The 23,054-nt window shown below is 40.6% G+C and overlaps 1 protein-coding gene across 5 annotated transcripts in view; it reads left to right on the top strand.

The window, feature by feature from the left end:
• Nucleotides 1–23,054, top strand: part of LOC103730327 (zinc finger protein 345) — a 36,156-nt gene that overhangs the window by 12,091 nt on the left and 1,011 nt on the right. The window contains exons 2-7 of one of the 5 annotated variants that reach the window (XM_029561311.1): nucleotides 3,261–3,387; nucleotides 7,460–7,552; nucleotides 14,970–15,073; nucleotides 15,460–15,574; nucleotides 15,715–16,968; nucleotides 21,134–21,204. In XM_029561311.1, coding sequence (XP_029417171.1) covers nucleotides 3,261–3,387; nucleotides 7,460–7,552; nucleotides 14,970–15,073; nucleotides 15,460–15,574; nucleotides 15,715–16,968; nucleotides 21,134–21,204 — 1,764 coding nt within the window. Of the gene's footprint in view, nucleotides 1–3,222; nucleotides 3,388–7,459; nucleotides 7,553–14,969; nucleotides 15,074–15,112; nucleotides 15,179–15,459; nucleotides 15,575–15,714; nucleotides 17,905–21,133; nucleotides 21,205–23,054 lie in introns of those variants that run through there. The other 4 variants (XM_008828535.3, XM_008828534.3, XM_029561310.1 and 1 more) reach the window with 4 other exon arrangements.

Below are 23,054 nucleotides of genomic sequence, written 5' to 3'. Positions count from 1 at the left end.
GATTGAGAAGTTAATATAGGGTATTATCACATGAATTTTATTTATTTATTTTTAACATTTAGGGGTATTGATTGGATTTGTTTTTCTCTGCCAATTAAAAAATTAAAAGACAGGCTGGGCATGGTGGTGCCTACCTTTAATCCCAGCACTCAGGAGGTGAGGCAGGCAGATCTCTCTGAGCCTGAGGCCAGCTTCATCTGAATTCATCTACATATTGAATTCCAGGCCAGCTGGGGCTGCAGGGAGATCCTGTTTCAACAAGACCACCCCCTCGCCCCCTGAAAAAGAAAAAAATAACATAAAACTGGGTATGGTGGCATACACTTGTAATATCAGCACTTAAACATGGTTCGATAGCACATTTCTGTAGTCCTAGCATTGTGGACACAGTGGCCTGAAAATCAGGTTCATAGTCATTGTTGACTACATAGCATGTTTTAGGTCAACCTGAGCTATGTAAGACCCTGTCTCAAAAATAAAATAAAAACTCCAGCTCTATTTCATGCGGGTTCATCCTGAAATTCTTTTCTGTGGCAAAGAATCCTGGATGTCACTTGAGTAGAGTTTTGTGAAAGGAACTTAAGCCACCACCAGTAGCAGCTTAAGCTGCCCCTGTGGCATTGCAGCTAATTGTAGAAGCAGTGTTCAAAGATACTCTTTGGGGTAGGCGAGCAAGAGGTGCCTGGAAACCAGGCAGGATCCAAGGAGAGGGAAGAGGTGGGGTTAAACGGGAAGTCAGGATTTAGACCCACCCTGCAGCAGCCTCTGATTACTTAGGATGCTCTGCTGCAGAGGAATGTTCCAGCTCCCATACCAGCCTCCCCTCTTTCCACAGTTTGATCAACTCTTTGTCCTTATGGTGTATTTCTAACTGCATCTTCTCATTTTTCTCTGAGAGCAGTAAGTTTTGAAGAAACTTTTGGACATATTATAAGGGAAATCTGAAAATATCCCTGACCTTATGTAAATAGTTTCTGGGCCTGAACTCTTCCCTAGGTACATACACCTTACCGAATGTGTTTGGTTTGAACTCCGTTGCCTACTTTACAGGGTGATGTCCTCATTCCCACCTCTGGTGTTATAGGCCTCAGGTGTTAGAATTACCTGACACCAGGTCCTCAAAGTAGCCTGGTCTTTTGTTGCTCAGAGTGTATAGTGACTATCAGCCCCTGGGTCAACAACATCCTCTGGTAGGATGTGAAGCCTCTTGAGGGAGTGGATAGATGACCTGGGGCTGAGAAGCTCTCCCTCTGTAGCCCTGGCTGGCCTGCATCTAGCTATGTAGTATAGGCTGGCCTTGTCTAGGCTGGCCTTAAACTCAGAGATCTACCTGCTTCTGCCTCTAGAGTGCTGGGATTAAAGGTGTTGACCACCAAGCCCAGCTTTATTTTAATTTTTTGAAGAGCCAGCATACTATTTTATAAAATGGCTGTGCTAATTTGATTAAAAAAATATTCTTGTTCTTTTTCATACATGAGGGAAATAATTACAAAGAATTCTATAAAAATGATTACAGGAATGTAATATTTGTAACATTCTTTTGTAGTCCCAACTTGTAAAATGTTTGATTATTTTGTCAAGGGAATTCAAGTCTTCATTTCCTGCACCTTGTAAACCTTGTTTGCACCAAAGGCCTGCTGCATCTTTGCAATTTGAACTTGAAGGCCCAAAGCTGCCCCCGCCTTCCCTCTTTCCTTGATGTCCTATGTTTTAAAATTAGCTGGCTGTGAAAAATTGTGAGCTTAGACCTTAGCTGATAGGAAAAGACACAGTAGTGTTGCAATAGTTAAAAAGCTATCAAATTTCAGGTTCCAGTGTGATGTGCTTGCTGGATTCCAATGGCTCAGCACACCCTTTTGCAAAAGTAAAACCTGCCTTGCCAAGTTACTTTTCTTTTGTCCAAGTGTTCTGTTAGGTGTCCATGGGGTCCTTGGAACTCAGGTTTTATGTCTAACACATGTGCATGGTGTACTTTGATCACAGCTCCTCTATTATCATCTATCTCCTTTCTCTCACCAGACTTCTTCCCACATTTCCCTTCTTCTTTCTTTCTTTTGTGGCATGGTGTTGGGAGGGGAATTCACTGCATTTATTTAGGATTGTCTGCATAAAGAAGGGGATTATTTACTTGAGTAAGGGCAAATTTCCAGTGGCTACACCATTGAGGAATGCATTCCTCTTCACCAGAAACCATTAACTGCTGCAGCTCTTCAGGGGCACGTAGGTCTCATGAGCCTCTCCCCTACTCATGATGTTACATTGATGGACCCAGTGTTGTTGAGGTTATCACTGTTGCTGTGATTTCTTGGTGCAACAGCCATGCCATTTCCAAAAGAAAGCATTTCACAGATCTCCTTTCCGTCCTTCAGCTCTTAACATTCTTTTCACCTCCTCTGTGATGTGCCCTGAGCCTTTGAGCTGGTGATATATATGTCTGGTTTGGAGCTAAGCCATTAACACTACCTTTCAGCACTCAAGTCTATATTAACTGTCATCCACTGCAAATGGAAGTTTCTCTGACCAAGGCTGGGAGCAGTGCTAATCTGTGGGTATAAACACAGTTTTACTTTGCAGTAATGAAGAATTACGGTTCTCCTTTTGTCATGCCTCTCTCCTCACAAATAAACACTTGTAATCTGCTTTTTGTTTCTTTTTCTCTTCTTTTTTAGCACACCCATTCTCAGAGCTGTGCTGAGGCAGCAGGAAGTCTGTTCTTTGTTGAATTTGAACTCTGGTAGAAATCTGTCAGAATCTAGGCTGTCAAGGAGTCACTGGAAGAGAGTACATATGTGTTCTGCAAATAGTTTTTCACCCTTTACTGCATTACTCCTGGGGATATATACCATGATATGGTTACTTGCCCACGTAGAACCCTTTGTTTTTCTGAGATCCAGGGGTATGTGCATGTGTCCAGATTCCTTTATTCCTGGAGCTTGTGCTTTAGCCTGTATTCCTTCAAACCAACTGTGTCAGAGCTGAGGCACTCAGTGCACAGGCAGACTGTGGACCTAGAAATTTTAGTGAGTTGAACTTGAGCCGCAGATTTTGCTTGTATTGCAATTTCTTGTAAAACTCCTTTAATTGTGTTTTCTTGAATCCCTCCATTAACACAGGTAAGGTATTTATATTGATCTTTCTCCCCTGGTACACATTGAGTAGTATGTGCTATAAAACACTGGTTAGTCATCTGTATAGAGTGAGCTCCCATTTTCTGTTCCCAAGGCCGAGGACCCGGGTTGAAGAGACATCTGTCATTACAGGGGTCTATATCATTTGAGGATGTAGCTGTGGACTTCACCTGGGATGAATGGCAAGATCTGGATGCTGCACAGAGGGCCCTCTACAGAGATGTGATGATGGAGAACTACAGCAGCCTGGTGTTCTTGGGTGAGTCTGACTGCATCTCTAGGACCGCTTATATTCTTCCTGGTGTATGAGTATAGGAATTGTTCCTCACGCTCAGTACTAACTCTGAATTACATATTTTCATTGACATATGATAACAGCACATATTTATAGAGAGCAGTGTGGCTTTGATACACACTTATGTGTAATGGTCAGATGAAGGTAACTGGTAAGTCTGTCAGCTCTGACTTTACTTCGTCTTTAGAGTATTTAAAATCTGATAACAGTTTTGAAAAATTCAGTTCCTTGCTGTCAGGTGTTCAGTACTGCTCTGTAGATGGTAGGAAGGTACTCAGTGCTGCTGTTTGCATCCCACTGTACACTACTCATCTTCCCTCTGTCCCTTTTCCTCTATGCCTTTCTCACACTGTTTTCCTCTCTTTCTATGAGGTCATCTGGAGCTCACAAGTAGGATAAGAACATGTAGGATTTTTCTTTCTGTGCATGATAGATTTTACTTTTCGTGTTAATTGTTTCTGTTGCTGTGAGAGACTACCCTATGAAGAGAGGAGGAAAGGGTTTATTTTGGCTTACAGGTCCAGAGTAATAGAGCCCATTATGTTGGTAAAGGCATAGGAGCAGGGGCTTGAGGCCAGCCTGGCAGTCAGGAAGCAGATTTCCCACATTTTATCACAGGAAGCAGAGAGAAGAAATGGAGTGGGTCTAGTCTGAACTGTCAAAGCCTGCCCCCCTCCACCCTGTGATGTACTTCTAGCAAGGCTTCATGTCCTAGAGCTTTTATAAGCTTCCCAAACAGTACCACCATGGTGACCAGTATTCAAAACCTGTGCCTATGAGGGATCTTTCTCATTCAGATCACCACAGTCTGTCTTTGTCCTTCCTGAGCAGACATAGAAGAAACATCTCTTCACATGTATACAGCGAGTAGATCTCTCCATTTCCAGGTTGGTGAATAAATGAGATTACTAGGGTACTTAGAAAGCAAATGTGGCTCTCGGACAGCTCTTCCACCACAAAATCCAACCTGTGTCAGATTTTTCTTCTTTATGTCACATTCAGTTGGGCAAAAGACAACTCTAATTGGAATCTCAGTTGGATTCATGACAGGCTTATTAAAGAATTATTTATTTATTTACGTATATGAGTGTTTTGTCTGCATGTATGTAAGTGCACCACATGTGTGTAAGGCCTGCGGAGGCCAGAAGAAGGCATTTGATGCTTTGAAACTGGAGTTAAAGACAGTTGTTTACTTCAGTGTGGGTGCTGGGAACTGAACCGTCTGCTGCAAGAACAGCCAGTGCTCTTAACCACTGAGCCATCTCGCCAGCCCCCAGGAATTTTAAGAGCCCTTTAACCATCATTATCAACCCCGATATCTGCTGCATGGTTCTCTTTATTGTAATGACTTTGGGCAAGTGTCTACTCTAGATCATAGATCACAGCTCCCCAGCCTTCACCCAGGGAAATAGCTGTACTATAAATGGCATAATGTCCTCCTTTGTTCTGTCACTGTGACAGAATTTTCATTCATTTTAATGAATAATAATTGTTTATAATTGTCACAAATTCTTTACCTATTCTGTTGGTGAGCATTTGTCTTTTTTTTTTTTATGTATATGAGTGTTTTTCCTGCAAGTATGTATGTGCACCATGTGGGTACAGCCCCACAGAAGCCAAAGGGCGTCAGAGTTATGGTTATGAGCTGCCATGTGGGTGCTGGGACAGGAATTCAGGTCCTCTGCATGAACAGCCAGTGCTCTTAACCACTGAGCCAACTGTCCATCCAGGATGAACACTTATCTTGATGACATATATTGACTTTTGTCAACAATGCTGAGAGCTTCAGATTTCTCCTCAAAATATGTATTCCTCTTTAATGTATTCGCCTACAGTAGGATGTGTAGTAGTTCAAATTAAGAAATTGGAGGACATATTGTACTGTGTTTTATATTTGCCATAGTAATTTATATTACCATCATTGATTTTTGTTTGTTTCTGAGATGGGGTCTTACTCTATATCCCAGCCTGACTTGGAACTTGCTATGTAGACCAGGTTAGCCTCACAAAAAATCCACCTGCTTCTGCCTCCCATTGCTGGGATTAAATGTGTGCACTCTTACACTGGGCCTTACCACAATTATTTATGAAACTTTTCAGCATTAAAAAATTTTTATATCTTAGATTATCATGCTGAATCCAGAGCATTTGGGCACTCCATTTGCCTCCTTAAGCAGGCAAGCCATTTCATACCACATGCAGGAAGACAGCACCACTAGGATTCCCCCATGGCCTCCTTCCCAGACTTTCCCCCTGAGTAGAAGACTCAGCCTTAGCTGTATGTCTGATCACCAAAAGCAAGGACCATGCAACAACTACCATAGCAAATATAGTGTCCCAGACCATATGGGAAAGATAACCACATCAGTATTCACCCATGCCACCACCAGCCTCACATGGGACAACCTCACTTGTATGCCTTGTTATCCTTTGCCAGCACCATGGATTCACTCCTCCACAACTCATCTTTCATTCTTTTGTGTCCTTGGCATGTTCACATGCCAAGTGTGTTGCATGAGACTTCTGGAGAGACACAATACCAGCATGTCTGCTCACCACAGATTTGGAATTACTGCAGACCAAAGTAAGGATTACAGTAGAGTCCAACTTAGTAAGTTGCAACGGACCAGCCCAGACCGGGGCAGTTCAGTCCGATGGGAATTAGTAAGTCAATGAGTTTATTAGGGTTACTTGCAGGAGTATGGATGCTGGGTCACATCTGTAAGCAGGACCATTCAAAAGCAGCCACATCACCAAAAGACACACCGCAACATGGGTGATAACTCACAGCAGCTGTAATCGGGAGATCTTTCTGCATGAGTTGTAGGTGGATGAACAGATTTGAGATTTTTCTCTCTGCCTTTTGGCTGGTCACAGGCTCCTCCCCAGTCAGTTTATTGCATCCATAACCTTGGATAGGTGAATCTTGTAAGTTTCAGCTTTCCCAGATGTGACGTTTACTTGCTGTTCTTTGTTAGTCTCCTTATTCTTTCTTGGAGAGAATGTTTTAATTCAGTGGAAATTATAATGGAAAAGGAATACTGCATTGGTAGTTTGGGTGCTGTGCCATGTGTCATTTTGAAATCATTGTGATGCTGATGTGTATGGTGACCCCCATATATCTTGGCTAGTCAGTGTTCTTTTATATGGTGCATTAGGTTTTTACCTTGACAGATTTAGAATTCTCTTTGTCTTGGAATTTTGCTGGTTTGACTGTAATGTTACCCAGAAATCATTTGTTGAGGAAATCTATTAAGATTCCTGAATCTCTAAGTGTGGGTTTCTCTTATGCTATAAAATTATTTCACTGAATAGACATTTTGGTTTCCTTTCTCTTTTCTTTGGGAATACCTGTAAAGCAAATGCTTTTTTCATGGTGGTACCTGTGTATTAAATGGTTCATCCTTCTTTAATGTACCTGAATTCATTAAAAATAACCAGTTTCACTGGGTATGGTGGTACATGCCATTAGTCCCAGCACTTGGGAGGCAGAGGCAGGCAGATCTCTGATCTCTGTGAGTTTAAGGCCAGCCTGGTCTACATAGTGAGTTCCAGGACAGATGGGGCTACAGGAAGACCCTGCCTCAAAAAAAAACCAAAAAAAACAAAAAAAACAAAAAAAAAACCCCACCAGTTTCTCTCAGAATATTTTTTCCTCCAACCTATGAGTTGAGCCATGATGTGTTTATTTTCATTTTTTGAATTGAGGTCTTCCACTGTAAAATTTTTTGTCTGGTTCTTTTTTTATGAATACACCCTCTTATTCAATTTTTCCTAAATATCATATGTCCTTTTATTGTGTTTTGGTTCCTTTCTTTTGTATGTATTTTCTTAAAAGCATTACTTTGAGTATGTATCATGCCAGTTTATGCTACTTGAAAGTTATATTAGAGTAAGTGAAAATGTGTTAACCCCCTGTAATGAAAGTTTCTGATTCAATGATCAAAGCACAGTTCCTGAATTGGAGCAGTTGTGTTTCATCAGTGAACTTGAGTTAGCACTCTGGCATAATTTGTACATTATTTCTTATTTCTAGAGCATTGCATGACCAAACCTGAGTTAATCTTCAAGTTGGAGCATGGATTTGGGCCATGGAGTGTATCAGAAGCCTCTGTCCAGAGCCTCCCAGGTCAGTGATGAAGAATGAGTTCCATTGCTTGTTGATCAGTGCCCAGGATGGAAAGACTGAGTACTAAGTGAGCAGATTTCTTGTCCTCCAAACTAATGCAGTATTGGCTCCTTGTATGCAAGTAACCAAGTTTCTTAATTGAATGCTGACACCATAAATTTGATTTGCCAGCACTCAAGCACCATAAAATATGAACTGGCAAAGTGAGGACAGAGAAATTCCATCAGACATAGCTATATCCCTATAACCCCCACATCCTATTGAAAGTTTTCAGTGCTAGAGGACATAAAATGCTTCTTCAATTTGTTATTTCTTTTTTTCACCTGGTTTTGATTTGTTATTGTATTCTTCCTTGTATGCTTATTTAATTTGATTTTCATGTTGCCAACAGACTCTTTTATCTTTTGTTCATTACAGTTTCATACAGTCCTTTTCTTTTTGCTTTTAATTTTAATTTTCTAATTCATAAAATTAGATATGTATATGTGATATGTTAGGGAATAGCCTGCCATGTTGAATATGTGAAAGCCAGATGACAACTTTATGGACTTGGTTCTCTTTGGCCACCTTTTTATGAGCTATGAAGATTATATGTAGGTCACCAAGCTGGCTCCTGGTATTTTTATTATGATCACTGGATCTTATTGACAGGACCTTTTTTCCAGGATCATAATAGTTAAAAGTACCAAGAATGCTTCCAGCAAAGTGACCTATTAAGTAAAGGCACTATCTGCCAAGCCTGATGACCTGAGTTTAATCCCCAGGACCCACAAGGTAGAAGGAAAGAACCAAAAGTTGTCTGACCTCCACACCTGTATCTTGGTGCATCTACCCAAATAATATTTTCAAAAAATAATAATAAGAATTCAGCATAAAGAAAGAAGACTGCAAGCTGCAAGTGGAAAATGCTCAGTGAATTTTAAAAAAAATGTCCATTAGCATAAAACATCTCTTATCAGAAACTCTAGATACCAGAAAGCATGGGCTCATGTATTTTTTGATTTTATGACTTGAAAGAAAATAACTGTCCATAAATATTATTTTAGCTAGCAAAATTATCTTTCAAAATCAGAAATCATTGCATAAAAAGCATAAACTCAATAACCTTGACCACTAAGCCCCTGTTGGAGAAGATACTTAATGGAATGCTGCATACATACACACATGGAAGAAGGATGTTGTCCCTATGCAGGTTGGCCCTAGGCTGTATAAGAAAGCAAGCTTAACAAGCTAAAGAGAGCAGGCTAGTGAATGGCATGCCTCTATGATCCATGCTGTAGTTTCTGCCCTGACTTCCCTCAGTGATGAACTATGTTTAGGACATTTAAGCCAAATAGACCCTTTCCTACCCAAGTTGGTTTTGGTCAGTGTTTTATCACAGCAACAGAAAGCTAATAGGACAGAAGTTGGTACCAGGAGTGGGGTATTGCTGTGACAGACCTGATCATGTTTTTTTGTGAGGATTTTGGTAGTGTTTAGAAATTTGGTCCGTAAAAGCCATTGAGTGCACAGAGCTTAATGGGCCATAGTATGGGATCTTAGAAGATATAATTGTTGAGAGAGGTGTACATGGTGAAGGCCTGGCTTGTGAAGTTTCAGAGAGAAGTTAGAGTCCCATAAAGACTATGTAGACTGTTTGTATGATATTTTGAATTGAGAATCTGGTTTCAGTTAGGCTAGGGCTGAAGAATCAGCTCTTGTATTAGTTACTTTTTTGTTGCTGTGATAAAACAACATGACCAAAGCAACTCCATCAGACATAGCAGAAGGCAGCTGAAGCGGAAAGCTATAAAGTCTTGAGCTAGAGAGATGGAACAGCTATTAAAGGCTCAGGCTCACAATCAAATACTTGGAGGGAGAGAGAGAGAATGGATGTGGACAAGGTATATACTCTCAAAGTTTGCCCCCAGTGAACTTCCTCCAGCATGGCCATACCTCCTGAACATCCCTAAACAGCACCACCAACTAGGGACAAAGTTTTCAAATACTTAAAGTCTTGAGCTAGAGAGATGGAACAGCTATTAAAGGCTCAGGCTCACAATCAAATACTTGGAGGGGACATTCATTCAAACTACCACAGCTGTGATTTAGAAGAGACCAACAAAAACAATGAGTCTTTCTGCAAGGAACAATACATCTTAAAATGAAATGGAGATCTTTTTTAAAGGTTAAAAACTCATTCAATTTTATGTCTTACAGGGCTTATACTGAGTTCAGTATTGTATAACTGTATTAATTCAACTGTGAACCTAGACACTTATAGCCACTTGTGAAAGAGATGTACTCTTGCTCTGGAGAGTGTTACTGAATATGTTAAAGCTGTAATGAAATGCTTCTTCTAATCATGTAGTTATTAAAAATTAAAAAAAATGGTTAAAAAAATGACCAATACTGAAGTAAAAACTTTGCTTTACTAGATGGTCCATGCTGGTTAGCTAGGGCTGAAAAATCAGCTGTGATTCAGAAGAGACCAGCATCATTGAGGTGAAATCTTCCAGGAACTATTTTCTCATGGTCAGCACACAGAAGCCATGGTCCATGGTGGTCAAGGCTACAACTTGGTAATGTGTAAGAGTTTCCCATATGGTACTGATTTTGAAGGCATTAAGGGGTCATGGAGAGCACCCAAGGCTTGGTACCATTTGCCAGTGCTGGAGTTCCTGCATAGGCCAAGTCATTGGTGAAAGTGCAGCATCATGAGACCCCATGTATTGGAGATGCCAGGACCATAGGATGACCACTAAAGATAGTGGCAGGTATGGAGTGCAGCTGCTCTGAATTTAGGAGATAAGCTGTGTTAACAGATGGCATAACCAGAGAAATGGAGGTGCCCAATCCTTTTGAAGTTGATTCTCATTCACCTTTTGGTGAGTTTTGAGGATTATATTTAGCTCATCAGGCTTCTTCCTTTCCTTCTTAAGCTCTCTCACCAGCTGTCTTGTTTTTATTTTCCTTTTACTTAACCCTAACCTTATTTTGGCCACATCCCCTGCCATGAATTATTGTGTTTTGCTTTTACATTAATTTTTAGCTTTCCAGTTTCTTTTCTTCTCCATTTATTTGCTTTTTTTTGGGGTGGGGGTGGGGGTACTTTTTGAGACAGGGCCTACCTGTAGCCCCAGCTGGGCTGGAACTCACTATGTGGACCAGGCTGGCCTTGAACTCACAGAGATCCACCTGCCTCTGCTTCCCGAGTGCTGGGATTAAAGGCATGTGCCACCATGCCTGGCTTTCACATGTGGTTTCTATGACTAGTGGTGGTGTATCATTTACCATTTGTTTTTATTTATATTATATCTGATTTATTTTGGTATTTTTGCTTTTATGCAGTTTGCCTTCTCCTAGTAATTTCTCTAGCCATTTGTGGTTATAGATCAAAGGCTGCCGACTGAAAAGAGCCTTTATGTAGTCTGGAAGCCTGATAATTATGCTCCTCCCCCCCCAAAAAAAAAGCAGGCAGGAGCTGGGCATGATGGCACAGGCCTTTAGTCCTAGCGCTTGGGAGGCAGAGCCAGGCAGATCTCTGTGAGGTTGAGGCCAATCTGGTCTACTTAGTGACTTCCAGGCCAGCTGCAGTTATAGAGAGACCTGTCAAAACCAAAAGGGGGAAAAAAGAGAAAAAAAGGCAGGCAAGAGATAACTCTTTCACAATGTGACAACTCTATTTTCTTTGAGACCAGGTCTCCCTGTAGCCCCAGCTGTCCTGGAACTCACTATGTAGACCAGGCTGCCCTTGAAATCACAGAGATCTGCCTGCGTGTGCCTCCCAAGTGCTGGGATTAAAGGCCTGTGCCACCATGCCTAGCACAATGTGATAACTCTAATAACTGAATCAAAAAAAAAAAGTGGATATAGAGGAAATGCCAGGTCTAAAGTGCTTAGAGTCTAGTTTTAATCATAATTACTGACTTGAAAAATATCAATATGATGGACAATTGAATAAAAGAGTGAATTTAACTGAGCTCTTGGAGGACAAAGCTCAACAAATTAAGTGCTCATTGGATAGCAGCAGTGGAGTGGGCCATGTAGAGGAGAAAATATGAGGGGTTGATTAAAAGATTGAGGAATTGCTGCAACCAGATATCACTGAAAGTATAATATGGAGTAACCATGACCACAACACTGAAGAGGCCCAGGCTATGACTAACAGACCCAATCTGGGATTCTGTGATGTAGAATAGGAAAGGAAGAGGGAGAGTAAAGAGGTAGAAAATATTCTGTGAAATTATTGTAATAAATCTACACCAAGAAACCAATATTGAAGGAGTGTAGGCATTTAGAACCACAAATAGACATGACCCAATAGCAAGGATCATAATAGTTATTTAAAAGTACCAAGTATGTTTCCTGCCAGGTGGCTTAGCAGATAAAGGTGCTACCTGCCAAGCCTGGTGACCTGAGTTTGATACCCAGGACCCACATGGTAGGAGAGAGCTCATATCCACAAGTTGTCCTCTGACCTCCACACTTGCACCTTGGTGAATCTCCTTAAATAATATTAAAAAAAATCAAACAAGTGCTGGAGAGATGGCTCAGCAGTTAAGAACACTGGTTATTCTTGCAGAAGACCTGGGTTTGAATCCCAGCACCCACATGGTAGCTAACAGCTGTCTGTAACTCCAGTCCCAGGGGATCCAGCAGCCTCTTCTGACCTCCACAGGCATTGCATGACACAGGACACAGGTGCACTTACCTACATGCAGGCAATACACGCATACACATAAAAAAAAATTAAACAGCAAGAATTCAACATAAAGAAGACCGAAACTACAAGTGTAAAGTGCTCAGTTAGTTTTTGTAAAGTGTATTATAGCATAAAAATCTCTTATCAGAATCTAAATACCAGAAAGCCTGAGCTTATATATTTTGTGACCTGAAACAAAATGATTGTCAATGAATATTAGTCTAACTAGCAAAGTTATCCTTCAAAATCAGATCTCATGCCTAGCATGATGGAACATTCTTTTAGTCTCAGTACTCTGGAGGCAGAGGCAGGTGGAGCTCCATGAGATTGAGGCCAGCCTGGTCTACATAGTTCCAGGCCAGCTGGGGCTACAGGGAAACTGTCTCAACAACAACAACAACAACAACAACAACAACAACAGCAACTCAGAAATCAAGACCTTACATAAAAAGCATAAACGCAGTCACTCCATGACCACTCAGCCCCCATTGGGGAAGATATTTAATGAAGTGCTACACACATACATACCTGGAAGAACAGCAGATATAATCAATAGAGCCTGGCAATGAATTAATTTCACTCTTCGAATAAACCAGTTCATAGAAAGAATGAAACATTATCTTAGTAAACTGTTAAATCCACTAAGGAGAAAGATTTAGTGCATATTTTTCAGTAAAAACCCTATGTTTAAGTCATAACTTCCCAGTTGAGATTCATAGTGGTAAACTGCATCAAAAATATACCCATCAGACATAGTGTTGAATGTTTTTAATCTTAGCACATGGGAGACAGTAATAGATAAATCTCTGAGTTGAGGCCATTTTGGTTTTCATTGTGATTTCCAGGCCAGACACAGCACAAGTGGCTGAGAAATACTTTAAAAATGTTCAACATCTTTAGTCATCAGGGAAATGCAAATTAAAACCATTTTGAGATTTCATCTTACCCCAGTCAGAATGGCTGAGATTAAAATAAAAAAAAGGTGGAACTAGAGAGAAGGCTCAGAGGTTTCAGAACACTTGCAGAGGACCTGGGTTTGATTACCAGCACCCTCATGGTGGTTAGCAACTATGCATAACTCAAGTTCCAGGTGATCCAATGCCCTATTCTGACCTCCACTGGCATTGTACAACATGGGTGCACTTCTATACATGCAGGCAATATAGTCATACACATAAAATAAGAATAATAAAGTATATAAAATGTTTTTTTGTAAACTCTAAATGTAAAATTTCTGCCTAACAATAACGCAGTAACCAAAATGAAAAAACATCCAATAGCCTGAGGAAAAAACCCTTTGCCAGATATACATACAACATGGGACTAGCATTGAGAATATATGAATAAGGAACTCACACATTTTTGGTGATAATGTGGAGTTGTCCAGCAACTGTGGAGTTTGTTTCAGAAATGAACAAAGATCTATTGCATGATGCAGCTGCTCTGCCCCTGGCCATATCCATGAATGAATTAATATAAGGATACAATAGCTGTACCTACAGTGCCATGTATACTAGAGCATTAGTCACAATAGCCAAGATTTGATATCATCCTTCCTACCCATCATTGGATTCGTCTGTAAGTTGAGGTTTATTTTAAAATGCTACTATTAAGACATAAAGAAGTATCAGATCATGGTATTTATAAGAATACAAATGGGGGCCAGGTGTGGTGGTGCACCCCTTTATTCCCAGCACTTGGGAGGCAGAGGCAGGTGGATTTCTGAGAATTCAAGGCCAGCCTGATCTACATAGTGAGTTCCAGATCAGCTGGGATTACAGGGAGATCTTGTCTCAAAAAGACCAAAAAGAAGAAGAAAAAGAATACAAATGGAAGTGCACCTTTTCATGTAGGAGAAGTGTGTTAGAATCAAAGTTAAAAATACCTTGCTTTGTCCCTTATGTTGAATATAGATTTAAAGTCAAAGTCAAGAAATATAAATTTGGGATGATTCAGTTAGAGTGGTGAACCATTTGGAGGGAGAGAACTGAACAAATAATGATCATGTTGTTTAGTTAATACATCAGGAAAAAACAAGAAAGTTTTTCATTTGAGCTTTACAGTTATACAGAGCCAAATGCAATTGGTAATGAACTTTTTGTGGCTGTTTAAGTTTACTACTATTGTACAAAACATATAGTTCCAAGAGGAGAATGATATGTATAAAACATAAGATGAATTAAAGAATGTGGGGGAAGCTATCTTCTACTTTGGAAGGATGGTAATTTGCTTAAGAAACCCCAGGGAGCATTCATAGTGAGGCAAACAGAATGAAACACATATGTATGGGAATCTTTGCCTTACCCTGTTTAGGAGAAAGAATATTGACAATGCCAGCATGCTAAATATAACTAATAGAAGAAGCTTCCTATTTCAAATGTGGAAAATGTGTGATGTACAGTGCTATGTTATGTATACTTATAATAGAGAAAGGGAAAATAGCAGGTAAAAATTACCATGTAATACCTACAGCTGAGATATAGGATAATAATTTATCTCTACATGTTTTAACCAAGTGAAACAAGGCCATAAAGAGTTGTGACTTAGCTCTACATTATGTATTAGTATCATTTGTTATATTTAGTCATGGAAGACTAAAATGGTGTGCGCTTAGTTTAAGTGTACATTATTTTACAAATTTCATGACAATTGGGGGGGCACTTTTATGTTTGTATTGCATAAAAATGATTTAAGGGTGATTTATGGTAAGTAATGTTTATAATTTCATTTTAGATACTCATAAAGTGACTCCCATGATGGAAACTACCCAGGAAAATGACAATTTGTGGCAAGTTGGAATCACTAATAATAATACATTCAATGAAGAGATTGTTGAAGTAAGTAAACATTGAATGTGAGCTCTTAATGTATTTCAGATCTGAACACAAGGAATGGAAACACTCTGGAATGTTTCCTTGAGAATTTCACTGAAGACTGGGGAGGTAGGTTAGTTGGCAAACTGCTTGGCATGCCCACATGAAGACCCAGGTTTGAATCCCCAGCACACTTGTATAATGCTAGCTGTTTTAGCATGCACCTATGCCTCAGAGCTTGGAAGATGGAGAGATCACCATCCCCAGTAATCCTCTTTCTAATTTGGTAAGCATCAGGTTTAGTGAAATGTGTGAAGTGATTGAAGACTCATACTTGTCCAATATCAGAAAGCACATGCCTGGAAAAGCCCCATAGGTATAAGAAATGTAATCAATTATTTTGTTTCTAGGCAGACCTAAGAGGGCAACAGACAATCCAACAGAGAAAATCCTATGAAGGCAAAAGATGTGTGAAGATGTTTTACCAGAAGTTACTCCACAACAGAAATCAGGTGTCTCACACATGTAAGTAAGATTTCAGTTAGTTTTCATTCTATGTCAGTCGAGTCAGTGTCATAGGGAGGAGATACCCTCTCAGCATTAAGAATTAAGGAATGCTTTGTCCTTCAAGTTGCAACTCACTGTATATTATACAACTCATACAGGTGAGAAGCCAGATGAGTCTCCAGAATGTGCGAAAGTTTACTACAATTTACAACTCACTCAGCATCAGACCACTCATACAAATGAGAAGCTCCATGAATGTATGGAATGTGGGAAAGCATTCTACAAGTCGAATTTTGGTGAACATCAGAAAATACATATAGGTGAGAAGCCATATCAATGTACAGAATGCAAAAAAGCTCCCTCCTACAAGTCAAACCTCACTCAACATCATATAACTCATAGAGATGAGATGCCCTATGAATATAATCAGTGCAAAATAGTGTTCCATAGCAAGTCTGAGTTCACTGTGCATCAGCAAACTCATACAGGCGAGAAGCCCTATCAATGTACAGAATGTGGGAAAGCTTTCAGCTGCAAGTCAAAGCTTATTGTGCACCAGAGAACTCATACAGGTGAGAAGCCCTATCATTGTACTGTGTGTGGGAAAGCCTTCTGTACCAAGTCTGAGCTCACTGTGCATCAAAGAACACATGTAAGTAAGAAGCCTTATGAATGTAAACACTGTGAGAAAACCTTCTGCACAATGTCTGCTCTCAATGTGCATCAAAGAACTCATACAGGGGATAGGCCCTATCCATGTACAGAGTGTGGGAAAGCCTTCTGCCGCAAGACTGACCTCACTGTGCATCAAAGAACTCATACTGGGGAGAAGCCCTATGAATGTAAAGAGTGTGGAAAAGCCTTCTCCAGCAAATCTGATCTCGCTACGCATTTGAGAATTCATACAGGTGTGAAGCCATATGTGTGTGAGCAGTGTGGAAAAGCCTTCTACACCAAATCTGACCGTACAGTACATCAAAGAATTCATACAGGGGAGAAACCCTATGAATGTAAAGAGTGTGGAAAAGCCTTCTGTACAATGTTTGCACTCATTGTGCATCAAAGAACTCATACAGGGGAGAAGCCCTATGAATGTAAACAGTGTGGGAAAACCTTCTGCACAGTGTCTGCTCTTAGTGTGCATCAAAGAACTCATACTGGGGAGAAGCCCTATCAGTGTGCAGAATGTGGGAAATCCTTCTGTCGCAAATTTGCCCTTACTGTGCATCAAAGAATTCATACAGGCGAGAAGCCCTATGAGTGCATGCAGTGTGGTAAAGCCTTCTCTTCAACGTCTGCTCGCAGAGTGCATCAAAGAACTCATACAGGGGAGAGACCCTATCAATGTACAGAATGTGAGAAAGCCTTCCGCAAAATGTATGCTCTTAGGGTTCATCAAAGAACCCATACAGGTGAGAAACCCTACGAGTGTAAACAGTGTGGGAAAGTCTTCGCCAGAAAGTTTAGGTTCACTGTGCACCAAAGAACTCATACAGGTGAGAAGCCCTATGAGTGTAAACAGTGTGGAAAAGCAGTCTCCAATAAATTGGAACTCACTGAGCATCAAAGTACTCATATAGAGAACCCCTTTGAATGTCATCAGCCTTGCCAAGACTTCCCCAGCAAATCTGATCTCACTGAGTGTCTGAGAATTCATACAGATGAGAAGCCCTTTGAATGTAAACTGTTGAAAAGCCTTCTGCAGAATGTCTGCTCTCAGGGTAAATTAGTGAATTCATACAAGTGAGACACTTATCAATGCACAAAATATGGGAAAGAATCAATTCATAACTCAGAAATCAGATACCATGTAAATACAGAAATGTAGGAAGCAAATTTGAGCTCACTTTGTATCAGAGAATTTATTGGGTGAGAAAGCTATGTGAAAGAGCCTTCTTTAGTAAGTCTGAGCTAACTGCATCAAAGAACTCATAGAGGTGAGAGACTCCATAATTCTTACCAGTGTGTAAAAGCCTACACAATCTCTGCTTACAAGTGTACCACAGAACTCACGGAGGTGAGAACTCTGGTCAATTTACATGATGTGGTATTTTCCTGCAGGTATAAACTCATCATCAGATAACTCATAGGAGTCATAAGCCATACTAATTTACAGAATATAGGAGATGTTTCTGTTCTGAGAATGTAATTGCTTGTAGAGAACTCATGCAGGTGAGAGTCCCTATGATTCTAAGCAGTGTAGAAAATCCTTTTAGAGGAAGTTTCTTACTGCAGAGAACTCACAAAATGGGGAAACTCTATGGTTGTGAACAGTGGGGGAAATTCTGCAGCAAGTCTGCACTCACTGTGCATGAGAAAACTCAGGTGAGAGGCTCTATGGGTATAAACTGGGGAAAAGCCTACTACTGCAAGTTTTATCTCATTCAACACCTGAGAACTCACAAAGTGAGAAGTCTTGTGAATACACAGAATATAGAAAAGCTTTCCATTGCGTCACCTCTCATTGAATGTCAGCGTACACATACAGATAATGAAGCCCTGTCAATTTACAGAATGCAAGAAATCATCCTTCTGCAGTTCAGAGCTCATTTGACATTAGATAACTTTGGGGGTCAGGGATGGAGCATTGGGAGGAGCCAGGTGATTAAAAATTTATTCAGCTGCTGGCAAGTGCAATGTTTTATTTTCTGGAGACAATTGCAGAATTCACTGGGCAGGTGACTGCCAGGTGAGATTATATGTCCTTGGTTGCAAGGACATTTTATAGGAAATCACATAAAGGTGGTTTCTTGCCAAAATTGTTTATATAGCAAATTATCACTGTTGTAATCTGTTTTTGTCCCCAGATATCCAATGTCATCCATTTTGTGCTTACTCATAGCACTCCAGATGTCTAGTGTTAGTCATCTTGGCTCATGTCAGATACCCATATGTGTGCTGTGTTGTCTGAATGTGAATATGTCCCCATAGCCTTAATTTCCTTCAGCAGCTCAGGAAAGTAAGAATATAGCCAGGTGTGGTGGTGCACACCTTTAATCCTAGCACTGGGGAGACAGAAGCAGGTGGATGGATCTCTGTGAGATTGAGGCCAATGTGATTTACATCATGAGTTCCAGGCCAACTGGAGTAGTAGGGAAACCCTGTCTTAACCCCCCCCCCCCCAAATGAGAATACCTATGTATGTACAATATTGTAGGAAAGCTTCCTTATTTCAGAAACATCTCAGTTCACATCAGAGAAGTCCCACAGATGAAAAGACCTATGAATGTAAACAGTTGAGAAGAGCCTACTATAGCAAACAATACTTTATTCAACTTCAGAGTTCATGTAGATGAGTATCAGTTGATTGTACTGAAAAATCTTTTTCCAAACTCCCCTCAAGTCACACAAAAAGGAACAAAATATTCTTGAATATTTCATACCTGACATCTTAACTCTTTCAGTGTGTAGACATAAGAATGTCAACTGCCAATACCTTTTTTATTGAAATGCAGCTGGCATCAGAAACCCAACAAGGGGGATTAAGCAGAGGAGTATGTGTATGACGGCATGTTGTCACATTTCATCAGACATTATTAGAATGATTTATCAATGTATCCTATCAATATAAAGATTATAGAAAAGGCATTCAGCCATATTCCTACGTTGTCAGCAAATAATTTAGAAAACTTAGAACACTTAAAAAAATTTTTTTTATTACAACCATTTATTTCGTGTATTTCAAGTGCCACTGTGAATGTGTGGAGATCAAATGATAACTTGGTGGAGTAGGTTCCCTCCTTCCACCATGTAGGTTATTGATATCAAATCAGGTCAGCAGGCTTGGTGTAGTTACTCTTCTCTTTTGAGTCATCTTGCCCACTTAGGAATCCTTTTGAAGTTAAAGGATTGAGTTTTGTGATGTGGTTCACTGAAACACACTGATTATAAATAAAACCAGTCATGGATAAATTGTACTAAATTTAGAATGCCTGTTGGACAAGGACATTTATTTGAATCTGTTCAGTGAAATGAATTTTTGTAATTGTTTAATTTTCTGACAAGGTCTCTAATCATAGCCCATATATGGCTCACTGAGATAGAATACTTAGTGTAAGCATGAGCATTTGTTTCCAGATACTGCGCACCTATGTAAAAAGGAGTGTGCCATTAGTCTACAGTGTTTGACAAAGCTGGAGACAGGAGGATCAATAGGGTTTACTTGGCAGCCAACCTACTTGAAAAAGTGGTAAGGTCCAGGTTTAGTCAGAGTTCCTATCTCAAGGAAATAAGCTAGGGGGCTGGAGAGATGGCTCAGCAGTTAAGAGCATTGGCTGCTCTTGCAGAGGACCCCAGTTTGGTTTATAGCACCCACAAGGCAGCCAACAACTCTCTGTAATTCCAGTTCCAGGAGATCCAATGCCTTCTTTTGGCCTCCACAGGCATTGTACACATGATACAGTCACATGCAAGCAAAGTACTCGTACACATAAAAATAAATTTTAGCAGGGCCTGATTATTCATACCTTTAATGTAACCACTCAGGAGGCAGAGGCAGGCAATTCTCCGTGTCAGAGGCCAGCCTGGTCTACGTAATGAGTTCCAGGCAATCCAGGCCTGTAAAATGTGATCCTGTCTCAAAACAAACAAACAAACAAAACCCAAAAAGCCAAAAATAAATGTTTTAAAACTAAAAGAAAAAATGAAAGCCCTTGTTCTCTACCCATTGCATATATGTGAACACAAGGACAGTTTATGCTTTAAACATTTGATAGTGCCTGAGACATCCAGAGTTTGTTTCATGGATAATAGAATTTTACATTGCCTTGAGGGGCTTCAGCATAACCACATAGAATATATACTGCACAAATATAGGGACTGAACGAGGGACTGTACCTCAGTCCTATGGTACATTCTTTTGCATATGTTTTATCACTACAGTCCCCAATATACAAATGACAGAGAACTTACTGTCTTATCTTTTTTTTTCACTGTACCCAAATATCTGACAAATAATTTAGATAAGCCTCCTGTAAGATTTTAACCTGTTTTGGAACATTCGGACCCAATGCAGCCTTATCCAAATGTCTTTCTTTTGGTTGTCACAGGTAGTAGTATCCTTGAATTAGTTGTACAAAGCAGAGAACTCAGCAGGTATGCCCGTAGATTCCAAAAAGTACTCGTGAGGAATGCCTGTGAAGACCCCTGTAGACTGTGAAGATGCTGAATAGTAGAGGCTATAAGCAGCCAATACTATCAGCAAAAGGCTGCATTGCTGAGATAATAACAAGTGCAAACCCAAGTTATTGAAAGAGCTTCAGATATACATCAAAACTGTCTAATTCCAGCCAATTAGGGGTCCTGTTCAGTGGATAAGAATAGCAACTATCAGTAGTCTGGAAACACTAAGTGGTAAATGGGTGGTCCATATCACAGAAAAACCAGATGGAAGAGAGTCTAGCTATGTGTCTTAGAATACATGGGAATAGTGATAGCCTGCTGCTACATGTGGAGGTCTGTGTCTTTGAAAGCCTGCTACTATAAACTTCTGGGATTCAAAGCTCAGAAGTGCTATGCACAATGGTACAGTGGAGGCCCAGGAGTGAGCTGTGACTGAGAAGTATCCCTTCCCCTCAGAGGCCATCATTTTCAGAATTCCTCATCACATCTCCGTTGATGACAGCTCAGCATACTACTCAGCTGACAAGGTAAGTTAGTTGAGTGAACAGGACAAGCCAACTTGGCAACTAATCCACAGTCTACTCAATCTCACATGGTAGGAACAAGCTCTGCAAAGGGCCTGGTGGAAGCAATAATGCAAGAAGTTGATGGACACCTTTGAGTTAGCTGAGCAAAAGTTTAAGCCAAAGCTCCATATGGTCTCCTTTTGTCTGTAGAAGGAGATGCCCACCCAGTCAACAAATAATATGTGGACCTGGTATGGCTCCTCCAGATGTACTGGGGACACTACTCCCTGGACCACTTCCACAAGCGAGTTCCCAACTACCCCAGGTGATAGACGAGGTGTGAGTGGAATTGGGAGTGATGGCATACTATTACCCATCCAAGAGCTAGCTCCCCTAAAGTGCTCAATGGCCAGCACAGACCTCAGACTGCCAGGGCAGATCCCAAGACTCGTCCATGCTCTCCCAAGCTGCCACACTAGAGGGGCAGTGTTTGCAGTCGTTGCTGATGCTTCATCAGCACTTTCACTTGTTACAGTGCCCTCTCCTAGAACCTTGGTAAACGTCATGGAAGACCATCAAGCTAGGGATGTGATGAGTAGGATACCACTTCAGCTTGCCCAAGGAGAAAAAAGTTGTTTAATCAAGAAGGGAGCAGCTAGAAAGATGACTCAGTGGTTAAGAACACTGAAGGTTCTTGCAGAAGACCCAGGTTTGAATCCCAGCACCCACATGGCAGCTAACAACTGTCTGTAACTCCAGTTCCAGGGTTCTGACAGCCTCTTCTGTCCAGCTCAGGCATTACACAACACAGGTGCACTTACCTACATGCAGGCAATACACGCATATGCATAAAAATATTAAAAAATATTAAAAAATAATTTTTTAAAAAAGAAATAGGTGAGAAAATTGTGGAAACAAATTTGCTCTGGCGCTGGCTGTGGTCCACTTTGTGTACCTTTATCTCTAGCCCTTGGGAGGCAGAGGCAGGCAGATTTCTGTGAGATTGAGGTCTTCCTGGACTACATAGTCACTTCCAGGTGGACTGGGACTAGGTAGACTTGTCAAAAAAAACCAAAAAAAAAAAAAAACCAATAAAAAACCCCCCCAAAAAAAGAGAGAGAAAAGATTGTTATGAAAGTCAATCTAGATTTTGAGGCGAACTCCAGAAGAATGCCAGATAATACATGTGTGTATATAATTCAAGATAAAATCTACCATTAGAACTGCACAGTCAGCTTTGTTTCCAGGATTTGGTGAGGAAATCTTTATTACTATATCTTGAGTCATGACTACTGTTGCCTGAGTTCTCTTGGGGTCTCTTGCATGATCAGACAAACCATATAACATATTTTTATGTGAATTTATTATGGTTTATGCCCTTGGGTAGGGAGGGGGTAAATAGGGGAACTTACAAAGAAACGCACACCCTGCACCGTGTCTGCCCACAGTCTCCGTTAACTTTCACCCATGCATCTTGGGCCCGTAGTCTCGCCCCAGGTCAGTAAATGCCTCCTCTTGTGTCTGTGCCCTCTTTCCATGCCTGTGGTGGCTCGGGCTTCTGTCTCAAGATGGTGCCCAAAGTCCCTCCTCCCGTGGGTAGCTCTTCATAGTCAATTCTCTTCAGCAGGCCCCACCCCTCGGAGGAAACAGGCTGTTCGGAGGAAACAGCTACCAACACAAACACTGTACATTTAAGTGTATTTTTATATTTGTAATATACATTGGTATGAAATTTATTCTGGTTTTACAAAATATAGAAGCAGGTAAATGGAACTTGTTGGAATAGAGTGGGTTTATGACATTAAGTCTAAAGGCATAGATGATACATTCGATACATAGCAGTAAGATTCCCCAAGGTTAAGAAATAAATG

Source organism: Nannospalax galili, unplaced genomic scaffold, assembly GCF_000622305.1.
Source record: "Nannospalax galili isolate Female #2095 unplaced genomic scaffold, S.galili_v1.0 scaffold332, whole genome shotgun sequence".
Lineage (NCBI taxonomy): Eukaryota > Metazoa > Chordata > Mammalia > Rodentia > Spalacidae > Nannospalax > Nannospalax galili.
This window is presented reverse-complemented; position numbering and strand designations above follow the sequence as displayed.